The sequence below is a fragment of the Oncorhynchus mykiss genome, chromosome 17, assembly GCF_057628025.1.
Source record: "Oncorhynchus mykiss isolate SJ-2025 chromosome 17, ASM5762802v1, whole genome shotgun sequence".
In the NCBI taxonomy this organism is placed as follows: Eukaryota; Metazoa; Chordata; class Actinopteri; order Salmoniformes; family Salmonidae; genus Oncorhynchus; species Oncorhynchus mykiss.
The window spans coordinates 65,843,581-65,856,092 of NC_143038.1; the positions used below are offsets into that span (position 1 = coordinate 65,843,581).

A 12,512-nucleotide genomic window follows, 5' to 3' on the forward strand; every position below is an offset into this window, starting at 1 on the left:
GTTACACTTCAGTTGGACCTTGTATGCAATTCACCAATACAGTGATTTTAATCTCAACATTTTATTATTTTATTGTTATAGGCCTACAACTGTAGGGTCATTCAAGCTGTATTTTTTTTAAACATTTGAAACAGTGCTGTAGGGTAAAATATATAAAAAATATTTGCACACAAGAAAATACAAAACAATAGGTCAATGATCATCAGAGGTCAATTTTACTGCAGTAGCTAAATCAAGTTCACACTGAGTGATTAATGGCCGGAACAAAAATATACTCCTCACACACATGGTTATGGGCTTAAAAAATAAGACATCTGTACAATGTCAGATGTAGAGTTGAAATGCATTACATTTTGAGTTTGCATCCCAATATTACACTTTATATACATCACAGAAGACTGAAATATAACAAAACCGTTTGACTCGCAGCTTTTTTGAAATGTTTATTAATTATGAAATTCTTAAAAATATGAATATAATTACACCCATGCGGCCACTGGGTCAAAAAGCATGTGCCGGAGAGGTAGACAATCCCAAAGAGGTTTTGAAAGGATTCCGCAGCTCCCTCAGTGGCTACGTGACATGAGCTCAGCTGGAATGTCTGAGGAGAAGTAGGCTACCTGTCAGAGCAGGCAATGATGGGTCTGAGCACTGACTTCATACGGGTTTGAGTCATTTACATTTTATAGTCTTCTAAAGAATCACTGGACAGTAGCTGCACAGGAAGACCAATCATTACTAGTAATATGAACATTCATATCAGACACACCAGACACATATTACTTATAATGGGCGTGGTTCATTGTTGAGGGCTGGGCAATCGTGCGCATTTCATATATTAGATTGCCTGTACAAACGCCACCTGTATGGAGCAAGGTATAGTAGGCTACGAACCATAACACTTTGGATTTACAACTTCAAACAGACCTTCATGATGACAATGGACCCGTTGAAATCGGCCATATCCATTGGGAATGTGGAGGAGACATCTCTTGCTTTGCCGTCCGATAACAAACTTAGGTCCAAACAGCAGCGTGTCTTGGATCAGGTGCAAACCATTAAGAGGGGCAAGTCGAAGTACAGTAAAAATGGATCTTTATCGTCGCCAACGAAGTCGCCAACGAGTAAGCATCATTATTAGAATAAAAACGTATTACGTTATTTGTATGCTATTTTATTTGACCTAAAGCCTAATCAGGTTATGGTTTAATGTTCTGACTTACCCCCATTAGATTTGCATTGTTGTTAATGATTTATTAATGAGTAAATTAATAACCCCCATACATTAGATATCATTAACTCCACTGTTGTTAACTCTGTTAAGTAAACAAAGTGCAACATGTGTCATTTTAATATAGTAAACATAGGCTAAAGGACAGTCTATGCTGTCACATCCCGAAAATCTGTCTTCTCGCGAAAATGTCTCTAGCATCAGAACAGTTAGGCCATCGAAATATGATCCCACTATGGAAAGGGGAGTGTCACACTAGTGTAACGGGACTCATACAAATGAAAAAATATTTATTGAGCTTTCTTATAACTCCTAGATATAGGACAGACACTTCAAAACCTCCTTATGATAAAACATTTTGACTCTCTGTTTTGCTATTTATTAATGTGCTATTTACTGCGTTTCTATGCGATATAGTAGTAAAGGCCAAATTAAATATTATATTTAAAAAAAATGTACAGTACCAGTCACAAGTTTGGACACACCTACTCATTCAAGGGTTTTTCTTATTTTTTAAAACTATTTTCTACATTGTAGAATAATAGTGAAGACATCAAAACTATGAAATAACACACATGGAATCACCAAAAAAGTGTTTAACAAATCTAAATAGATTTTAGATTTTAGATTCTTCAAAGTAACCACCCTTTGCCTTGATGACAGCAGTCTAAGGCACTGCATCTCAGTGCAAGAGGCGTCACTGCAATCCCTGGTTTGAATCCAGGGACTGGAACATCACATCTGGCTGTGATTGGGAGTCTTATAGGGCGAGGCACAATTGGCCCAGTGTAGTCTAGGTTTGGCCGGGGTAGGCCGTCATTGTAAATAAGAATTTGTTCTTAACTGACTTGCCTGGTTAAATAAAGATTAAATAAAAAATACAAACATACTGTATATATATATATACCTAAATGTGTCCTAAAAATCAAATAGCTAAATGAGACTACCTTAAAACAATTCCATTTGTTAGCTTAGTAGAACCCGCCCCTGAACGGCGGGCTAACAGTTCACACAGACAATTTAAGTTTTCACATGCATTAACATGAATCATTACGGCTTGGAGACTTGCTTCTTGGCGTCTATTCAGTCACGTAAAAAAAACAAATTAATTAAGAGTGTTACACCCAATATTTTACTGTGATAACTCATATTTACACAGCTTTTAATAGTCATTTAGGATCTCCCATGTTTCTCTCCACAGGTCCTATGTACGTCAGCGTATTCACTGACTCCATTAAGTCACCTACCAGTCCCAATGGAATTGTCTTCTCGAATGGTACAAATGGCCTCTCAAGAACGGTATGAAGCTTTTCTTTTTAATTTTCACATCACATACATACGAAGATAGAATACATTGCCCCATGATTTGATAACTGTGCTAGGTTTATCAGTTGTATTTAACAGTATACAGTTTGGATACTATAGTGAGCATCAGTATTCATCTCATAAAATGATTTCCTAATGAGTGATGGCTTTTAATATGAAAGCAATGCCATCGTGATGGGGTAGTCTGTCTGAGACTAATCTCGGAACACAGAACTGTATCCACTGTGACCAGCTACTAGATTTATGTGAACATTATGTCATGAGTGTAGTCAGGTAGAAGCAGGTGTTACAGATGACTGACTAACCACAGGACTGGGAGTCAACATGTGAGTTTCTGCCCAGTCACCAGAAGAATGGGGAATATTGCTCTTTCCAAGCAGCTCTCCCTCCAGCACAACTCCAGAGAGAGTCATCCTCTCATAGTGGCATCTGACTCATTGTTGTAACACACACCTCTGTCTTAATCATGTACTTTCAAATAGATGAGGCATTATGAGTACTCTGAACTGAACTCTGGTCCAAGCCAAGTTTCCAACCAGCTTTGGAGTTTCTGGTTTCCCACTGCCCTCTGCCAATTAGACAAGTCAATAGTTATCAATAACAATAGATTGATTATATGCAGTACATTATATTTATCTTCACTCACAGTGGGCCACCTTGTGTATATTATGATTTTCAAATGAAGTTGTAAGTGCTACATTTACACTGTAGTCATTTAGCAGACACTCATGCCCATAGCAATTAGGGTTAAGTGCCTTGCTCAAGGGCACATCAATGGATTTATTTATTTTTCACCTCAGGGAGGTGGATTCAAACCAGTGACCTTTCGGTTACTGGTCCAACGCTCTTAACAGCTACGCTACTTGCTGCCAGGTGCTGGTGAAAGTGTTCCTGATTCCAAAGTGTCTGCTAGCATTTACTAAAATGACTTTATTCTGCAGCTTAGCCATGAGCAGAGCACCAAGCGAATGGTACTGTCCTCCAAGGGATCTACTGTTCAGAGAAACATGAGCAGCTCCAGCCAGTGGGAGAGACGATTACCTCTCAGTCCCCCCATAGCCAGGGGTCAGCGCAACAGCAGCCGCAGTGTGCCTGATGCGGACCCCTTCCCCTTCCCCACCACCACACAGCGCCCTGCCCAGGCCCCGGCTTCAGCCCTACAGCAGTTTCAGTCCTCAGCCCCCGCCCGACAGCTCCAATCCAACAGATCCAGCTTCTTCCTTACTGAGAGGGGTAACAGCCAGTTCATCTCCAATGGCAATGGCCCCTCTCAGGTCATTGTCAACAGCAACGATGTGCAGAAAAGGCACAGCCAGTTGATTGGCACCCGTCAGACGAAAAGCAGCGGCCAGATTACCAGCAGCCAAACTCGTATTGAGAGGGCACCATCGAACCCCTCCATGGCCGAGCCCAAGATATCAGTGGTCAAGAGCAAGATTGAAGCAGGGTGAGTGGAATGAGTGAATGTGAGATATTGTGTAAATGCTGCTTTGGGGTTTGATGATGAGTTGATTTTCAAATGTTTCTGAACAGCTGTTGAAACACTATACAGTGCAATCAGAAAGTATTCAGACCCCTTGACTTTTTCCACATTTTGTTACGCTACAGCCTTATTCTAAAATGCATTACATTGTTTTTTCCCCCTCATCAATCTACAAACAAGACCCCATAATGACAAAGCAATAACAGGTTTTTAGAAATATCACATTTGTTGATTCACCTTTGGCAGCGATTACAACCTTGAGTCTTCTTGGGTATGATGCTACAAGCTTGGCACACCTGTATTTGGGGAGTTTCTCCCATTCTTCCCTGCAGATCCGCTAAAGCTTTGTCAGGTTGGATGGGGAGTGACGCTGCACAGTTATTTTCAGGTCTCTCCAGTGATGTTCGATCGGGTTCAAGTCCGGGTTCTGTCTAGACCACTCAAGGACATTCAGAGACTTGTCACCGAAGCCACTCCTGCGTTGTCTTGGCTGTGTGCTTAGGGTCGTTGTCCTGTTGGAAGGTGAATCTTCGCCGCAGTCTGAGATCCTCAGTGCTCTGGAGCAGGTTTTCATCATGGATCTCTCTGTACTTTGCTCCATAGATCTTTCCCTCAATCCTGACTAGTCTCTCAGTCCCTGAAAAACATCCCTTTAGAAAACTCCAAGTGGGCTGTCATGTGCCTTTTACTGAGGAGTGGCTTCCATCTGGCCAGTTTACCATAAATGCCTGATTGGTGGAATGCTGCAGAGATGGGAGAATCTTCCAGAAGGACAACCATCTCCACAGAGGAACTCTGGAGCTCTGTCAGACTGACCATCGGGTTCTTGGTTACCTCCCTGACCAAGATCCTTCTCCCCCGATTGCTCAGTTTGGACTGGCGTACAGCTTTAGGATGTGTCTTGGTGGTTGCAAACTTCTTTCATTTAAGAATGATGGAGGCCACTGTGTTCTTAGGGACCTTCAATGCTACAGAACTGTTTTGTTACCCTTTCCCGGGTCTGTGACTCGACACAATCCTGCCTCGGAGCTCTATGGACAGTTTCTTCAACCTCATGGCTTGGTTTTTGCTCTGACATGCACTGTCAGCTAAGGGACCTTTTATATAGACAGGTGTGTGCCTTTCCAAAATATATCCAATCAATTGAATTTACCACAGGTGGACTCCAATCAAGTTGTAGAAACATCTCAAGGATGATTAATGGAAACAGGATGCACCTGAGCTCTATTTCAAGTGTCATAGCAAAGGGTATGAATAATTATGTAAATAAAATATATATATATTTTTTTATATACATATTTTTTTTGTATACATATACAAACTGTCAAGTTTGGTGGAGGAGGAATCATGGTCTGGGGCTGTTTTTCATGGTTCGGGAGAGGCCCGTTAGTTCCAGTGAAGGGAAATTGTAACGCTACAGCATACATTGACATTCTAGATGATTCTGTACTACCAACTTTGTGGCAACCGTTTGGGAAAGGCCCGTTCCTGTTTAAGCATGACAATAACCCTGTGCACAAAGTGAGGGCCATACAGAAATGGTTTGTCGATCGGTGTGGAATAACTTGACTGGCCTGCACAGAGCCCTGACCTCAATCCCATCTAACATCTTTGGGTTGAATTAGAAGGTTGACCGCGAGCCAGGCCTAACTGCCCAACGTCAGTGTCTGATCCTCACTAATGCAGGTTGCGTTCTCCTGGCATCCGCTAAACCCAGATGTGTCCGTTGGAATGGAAGCCAATCCCTGCAGCAATGTTCTAACATCTAGTGGAAAGCCCTCCCGGAAGAGTGGAGGCTGTTATAGCAGTAAGGGGGGACCAACTCCATATTAATGCCCATGATTTTGGAATGAGATGTTCGAGCAGGTGTCCACATACTTTTGGTCATGTAGTGTACCTTTATGGGGTTTCCCAACAGGATGAATGATTATGGCCAGCTTGCTGATATTACCATGGCGGAGGCGGTGCAGTACCTGTCCAGTGGAGATGTGAACTACCAGCACTATGGCGCCTCATTCATCCAACACTCTACCTACTCAGAGGACAAGGCCAAGCAGGAGGTGAGGACACAGACGTGGGTCTCCAGGACCCGGACTCAACAACACTGTCCTGTTAGAACGTCTAACAGCTTTACCTGTCTCTCAGGTGTTGCGGCTCAAAGGAATCCCTCCTCTGGTGAACTTGCTGAGGAGTCCCAGTCCCCAGGTCCAACAGACAGCCTCGGCCGCCCTGCGGAACCTTGCCTTTAAAGATGCGGGCAACAAGGAGGAGGTCCAACGCTGTGGGGGCATCACTGAGTCCCTGGCCCTGCTCCGAGACACAGACTCTACCGAGACACAGAAACAACTCACAGGTACAGACGACTGTTCTCTTTCTATACTCAACACTTCTCTGTCTAGTGACATCATAGACAGTTGGCAGACATATGCACCGTGTGTGAATGCAAGCGGTTATGAAACACGCTTGTGTTGCTTTCTGATGCCAAAATGTGCATATTTAAATTGAAGGGGCAATCTGCATTTTCTGCATCCATTTTTGGACATCTAAATGAATGATATACCTTTGATTCATGAGGAATATAACTTATAGATGCGTCATGACCTTAGTTCAACTGTCGTACCTTATCATAACCAAAAATGCATGCTTGTTTTACTCCAGTGTTTGTGAACAAAGTAAAACAATCACTATATAGCCTCAAAACATAGTTAAAACAGTCCTTGTATCCATAGCTCTATTATGTCTATTATTTTGGTCGTAATTTCCCAGCCCATCCCTCTGCTTTTTACCGAAACAGGGGTGGGAAGTATGCTTTGTTATTGTTTCAACTGCTAATTTCTGCTTTAAGTGCATTGATGCCATAAAGCACAGGGAAACACTCACTAAACCCTGTCACCTTAATCCTAATCAGTTCTTGCTGTCAGTCGCACAAATGATCTATGGTGTGCTGTTGTACCAGAGAAACTTGATATGTGAGATGTCTCACAGTAGTCTGTTCTGGAGGATAGAGCATCCTGCTCTCTATTGTTCTGTCTTCCTGAAGCCGTGCTATATAAATTGGCTCTAATGCTATCAAATATTTACCCTGGTTTCTTGACTAGCAACAGGACGTAGCTACAGTGTCTATGCTGTACAGTGACAATTACAGAGATGTAGTAGATTGCACTGAAACACCTCACATTGCCTGTCAACCCTGGTCCTGGAGACTCACAGGGATTGCCTGTTTTTGTTCTCTCTCCTAGTTATGCATTAAAAAGTACATGCCATGCCCGTGTCATGCCAGTTTGATCAAAGTGCACTGTGTGGCTAACTAGTATTGCTTTTGTTGAATTTTTGTGTTTGAGTTGAGCTGGCTAAGATCCATGATCATGTCACAGTAGTAGCATTAGAGGTAATCAGATATTTGAACAACTGCTGTTTCTACTGCCACTGAACTCAGAAGTTCTGAACTTTGTCCTGTCTCTCCAGGTCTCCTTTGGAACCTGTCGTCTGCAGACAGTCTGAAGCCAGAGCTTGTGCGTAGCGCTCTGCCTGTTCTGACTGAGACTGTGGTAGTACCTTACACAGGAGGAGTAGATGAGACCAACAAGAACCTGGACCCAGAGGTCTTCTACCATGCTACAGCATGTCTACGGTGAGACACATCGATCAATACTGTAGACCAGGGTGCACACTGCACAGATCTACTGTATACTATCAGTTAGCCCAGAGGTTACAAAGACAAACTTATGAACTGGCAAGTGGAGGAGTATCTACTATCTACTGCTGTTGCGCCTTTGAGCAAGGTACTTAACCAAAATTGCTCCAGGGGCACTGCACTGACTGAACCAGTCACTGCACTCTAGACTGCTCCCAGCCAACAACTTGTCGGTGCTGTCTCAGAGGATTGGGTGAATGGCACAAATGGACGATAAAGTACGGTTTTGTTCTAGTCTGTCATGTCTCCACTGTCAGACTACACAATGCTGACCTGCCTTTACCTGATGCCAATACTACTTTTCCAACAGAAATCTGAGCTGTGCGACGCAAAGCAACAGGCAGGCCATGCGTAACTGTCGAGGCCTCATCGACTCTCTGGGCAGTTACGTTCAGGAGTGTGTAGCATCAGAGAGGCCAGATGACAAGGTGGGCGTGCAACATTAAATATCTTAAAATAACGTTGAAACAAGTGATGATGCATTTATGGAATGCCATTCTTCAGAATTCCAAATAATATAAGTTCTACCTGCATGTGAAAATATCATGGGATACATTTTCTCCATTGCTTACGTTTACTTGATACCTACTTTTTAACTTGATGTTTGAAGAATAACACTATGGATATGTGTATGGTAGGTACAGATTAATGCAAACTAACCAAACCAGTTATTTTGCCTCTGTTTGTGCCAGTCTGTGGAGAACTGTGTCTGTGTACTGCACAACCTGAGCTTCCAGCTGGAGAGTGAGGCCCCGGCCCTGTTCAGCCGGATCACTGCCCTGGCCGGGACCATCAGCCGGGCCAACGCCTCAGCTGAGACCGGCCCCATCGGCTGTTTCAGCCAACAGAGCAGCAAGGTCCAGGAGCAGGAGGTGAGACAGGCATATGGGTCTAATGACATCAAGGGAGAGAGGAGAGAGTTGGGTGGAAACTGTACATAGATACACAATGACATCATCGTGTACTGCACAGTATTGAATGTTTTAAAACACACAAATGTTGTGTACATCAACTTCCATCATAGATCTGAACACCTAAAAAAATCTGATGATTAACGTTCACTCCTGTAGAATCACTTTGACTACCCCGTGATGGAGGAACAGCATCCTAAAGGAGCGGGCTGGCTCTTCCACTCCAAGACTATGCAGAGTTACCTGTCTCTGCTGAGGTCCAGCCAGAGAGAAGACACCCTGGAGGCCTGCTGTGGAGCCCTGCAGAACCTCACCGCTAACCAAGGCATTGTACGAACGACACAGCATTTTTACTCTTTATTTAATTAATTATTTTCACACAAAAATTATTTTAAATGCACCAAATGTGTGTAAAAAAAAAACAACGATTCAAATCATGGTCCTCCCAAAAACTTTTTAGAAACGCTTCATAGACCCCGTTATAAGACCCTCATCTCTGTGTTCACAGGTTTCTAGAGTGATGAGCCAGACCATTGTCCAGAAGCTGAACGGCTTGCCTGAAATCTCTCCCCTGCTGCAATCCTCCAACCCCAGCCTACAGAAGACTGCTGTGGCTTTGGTGGGAAACCTAGCCAAGAACCAACGCCTTCAGAGCATCATGGGTGAGCATGGACACCAATCTTAACCATGTTCATAGTGAAATGGATGGAACCTAGAATGTTAGGCTACCTTGTTTCAATAATGGTTTAGTTTGCATTGAGAGCAAACATCCAGCAGGGTCAGGTTAGCTAAACAATTTTGCCACTTCTATTTTCAGAGAGGATTAAACAAGAGAGGATTAAACATTTCATTTATACCTGATCTGAGTTTGTGTTCGTTTTAACATTTTGTTCTTGTTGTCAAGTTAGCAACACTTCATAGAGTGTGTTTGCGGGAAGTGAATGACCTAATGGGGTGTGTCTTGAAGCCCGACAGACCTTCCCAGAGCTGGTTGGCATCCTCAGCTCATGGACCAAGGAAGGGACAGAGTCTGACGACACCCTGGCTATGGCGTGCCAAACCAGCCACAGTCTTCTGATGAAGGAGCCTGAGCTGGGGAAGCGCGTGCTGAGCAACAACCTGGTCAACTCACTCAACGACCTGAGCAAGAACAGGTAAGGCCTGCTCATTATATTTTATAACAAAAAAGTACAAGATCTGCTCTATCTAAAGAAAACATTTGCAAAATCTAAGAAGCCAGATAACAGAGCTTTGACTTTGAGGTTAATGGCTCAGAATACTCCAGCCTTACAGGGATTGTTCTTTCTCTTGGTAGGCTTTTCCCAAAGGCAAGCAAAGCTGCAGGTGTGCTCCTCTACAGCCTCTGGTCAGAGAAGGACATACAGAGTTTCCTAAAAAAGGTAAGAATTTAGAGCCTATAATTCAAACAAATTCTGTCATACTAATATGGGATATCCCTGTACCTTTTTATTTGTTGAGAGCTATTGCATTTTATCTATCAGTTTACGCTTCAATGCATTTGAAAAATGAGAAAAATGCAATGGAGGCAATAGCTCTTGTAGGAAAGGAGGATCTGAATAGGCTGGCTCAGTCAGGACAAAGATAGGTGTCTTTATGATCACTTTCCACCCCTTCCTTCCCCAGAGGAGGATGACTCAGTGTGGCTGGCTGATGTTGTCTCTACTTGCTGTTTCTATAGCTGTAGAGATCCCTGGTATCTGTCTGTATTAAGTGAGGTGTGCCATTTGTTTCCTCAGTAGTAAGAACCTAGTCCACGCCCCGATCAGGCATTTTTTGACAACAGTGGAGAATGAATGGAGGGATTATGTTCTGTCTGATGGGTGAATACAGTATACAGTACACCTGAACAATGGTATGTACACAGGAGCTGTAGAGCTGCTGCAATCGTACAGCCAATGAATCTAAGGATGCAGGTTCACACCACAGTGTTAGACTCTTATCTGTTCACGCAGGACATCTTATCCCTTGTATTTGAATGCTTACCTGATACTGAACATAGTTTTGCCTAGCTCTCTTACCTCAGTTGCTTGACATTTCAGTTTCACTTAGTGTGAAACCTGCTGTGAGCTAGAAACTGTTACCATGACATTATTTAGGAAAACAATCTGTATCAAGGGGGGATTCTAATGTCTATTTAATCATTTGTCCTACAGCAAGGGATGAATAAGGGTTCCTTTGTGAATGACATCACCAGCGTGGCTCACAGGTCTGTGCAGGTCGTTGAGTAACAAGAAGACAGCTGGCAGGGATCTCACATCACCTCCCAATGTACTTATGGACTATACACCTACTACAGCACATGTCAGACTGTGTCCAGTTTATATGGTTACTAAATGTTTACTTTAGATTTCAAAACACATTAAAGTTAGTCAGATTGTCCATCTGTTATGTTAAATTGTCTTATCCATCTTACGTCCGTATAAAGGTTAGTAATCTTGTATTTCTGGGGGGTTTCTGGGCTCTTTTGTTTTTGCTAGAAATCATTTGTTTTTCTTTTGCATTGTAAACATGTAGATCCTGTTTGGTAATGGCTGGTTACTGGGATTGCTTGAATAAGCCCCCTTAGCTTGCATGACAATTAGGGTTGATTACCCAAAAGCTACTGAAAGCTAATGATCAGATGTTGTAACTCATTTCATTAGATTTATTAAGCTAGAATAGTCCACTAAGTAACAGTTGCCACAGCATACACAAAGCACATCACAAAAAAAAAAAATATTGTGATTGTCACTAATGTTTAACCTACTATGTTCTTCTGTATAGTACAGCCATACTGAAATAATTTTTGATACATGTATCCTTTTGTCCATGCCTGTATGGTTTAGATCTCCCAATATATACTGTTGTTTTTTCCATTTTTGTCCATAAAATACTGTACAATTTTTTTATTTTTTTATTTTGGAAATCTGTTCCCAAGTATTCCCATGAATAATAGAGAGACATACAGTATTTGATTGTATACAAACATAAGCAAGGTATGAAATTATTCCGTTTTTATTTGATCTGTTTGGGCTTCTTGCGGTCAGTTTTCTGTCTACGGCTGAATTGAGTTTTTTTGTTTGTTTTAGTCACCTCTGTGTATTTGAATTCAGATGATGTATTGTATGTATCGCCAAAGACACTTGCTATTATTCTGTTTGTACAACCTCATTGGATAATGGATAAAGAATATTTTCCAAACATTTGTTCATGAGAACTCTTTATGCTTGTTAGCTTTTCTGTGCTGTTTTCTAAGATGATACCAGTAAGTAGCCTTGCATGAGTCTTGGCTCATAGGAGCAGGAGCCTATGATCATAGGAGCCTATGATCTCCTGTTTCTGTAGTGATACCTCCTGGACATGCACTAGTATATCACAGGGACTTCTGATGTGAATGCATGCTTTACTTAACACAACTCTAACAGCCATTGGCAGTGGTAACAAATCAGTAAATGGGAAATGCAACTCTGTGAGGCCTGAAGACAAATGGTGAGTGAAATATGAGGACGGTTAAGCTACACCTGAATAACAGCCAGTGGTGCAGCAGCAGACACACCCTGTGCCCTGGTCTACTCCCATGACCTCACTGTGATTTGTTTAGCTTACCCTGCCTGTCTTGTCTCATGTTGTGGTTGGTCTGGGCATAGGACGCAAACTGTTCTGTGGGCACAATACCAGCTTATGTCTTTCCCCCAGTTTTTACTCTACCTTACTGATTCATGGCTCTGGGATTAGGAAGAGGTATTAGTACAGTAACAACAAACAACGGTGTGCAATTTAAAAAGAAAAGTCAGCCAAGCAAAAACCTGCTAAAAATGAATTGATAAGAATGCTATAATTGCTCAGTGGGAAATGAATATCCAACTG

At 42.4% G+C, this 12,512-nt stretch overlaps 1 protein-coding gene across 1 annotated transcript; it reads left to right on the forward strand.

Moving 5' to 3' along the window:
- Window positions 1–503: 503 nt before the first annotated feature.
- LOC110494716 (plakophilin-1) lies at window positions 504–11,846 on the forward strand. The gene is made up of 13 exons (XM_021570015.3): window positions 504–1,124; window positions 2,433–2,530; window positions 3,499–4,004; window positions 5,959–6,100; window positions 6,186–6,393; window positions 7,506–7,671; window positions 8,045–8,162; window positions 8,427–8,606; window positions 8,805–8,975; window positions 9,154–9,307; window positions 9,613–9,799; window positions 9,961–10,045; window positions 10,820–11,846. Exons 1-13 carry the CDS (start codon window positions 932–934, stop codon window positions 10,892–10,894), a joined length of 2,283 nt encoding a protein of 760 aa, XP_021425690.1. The 5' UTR covers window positions 504–931; the 3' UTR covers window positions 10,895–11,846.
- Window positions 11,847–12,512: the final 666 nt, after the last annotated feature.

Excerpts from the sequence above, each read along its gene's own strand:
- LOC110494716 (XM_021570015.3), top strand. The coding sequence starts at position 932 with ATGATGACAATGGACCCGTTGAAATCGGCCATATCCATTGGGAATGTG. Across the intron at positions 4,005-5,958 it reads AAGAGCAAGATTGAAGCAGG|GATGAATGATTATGGCCAGC; the intron begins GTGAGTGGAATG and ends GTTTCCCAACAG. Across the intron at positions 8,976-9,153 it reads TCACCGCTAACCAAGGCATT|GTTTCTAGAGTGATGAGCCA; the intron begins GTACGAACGACA and ends CTGTGTTCACAG.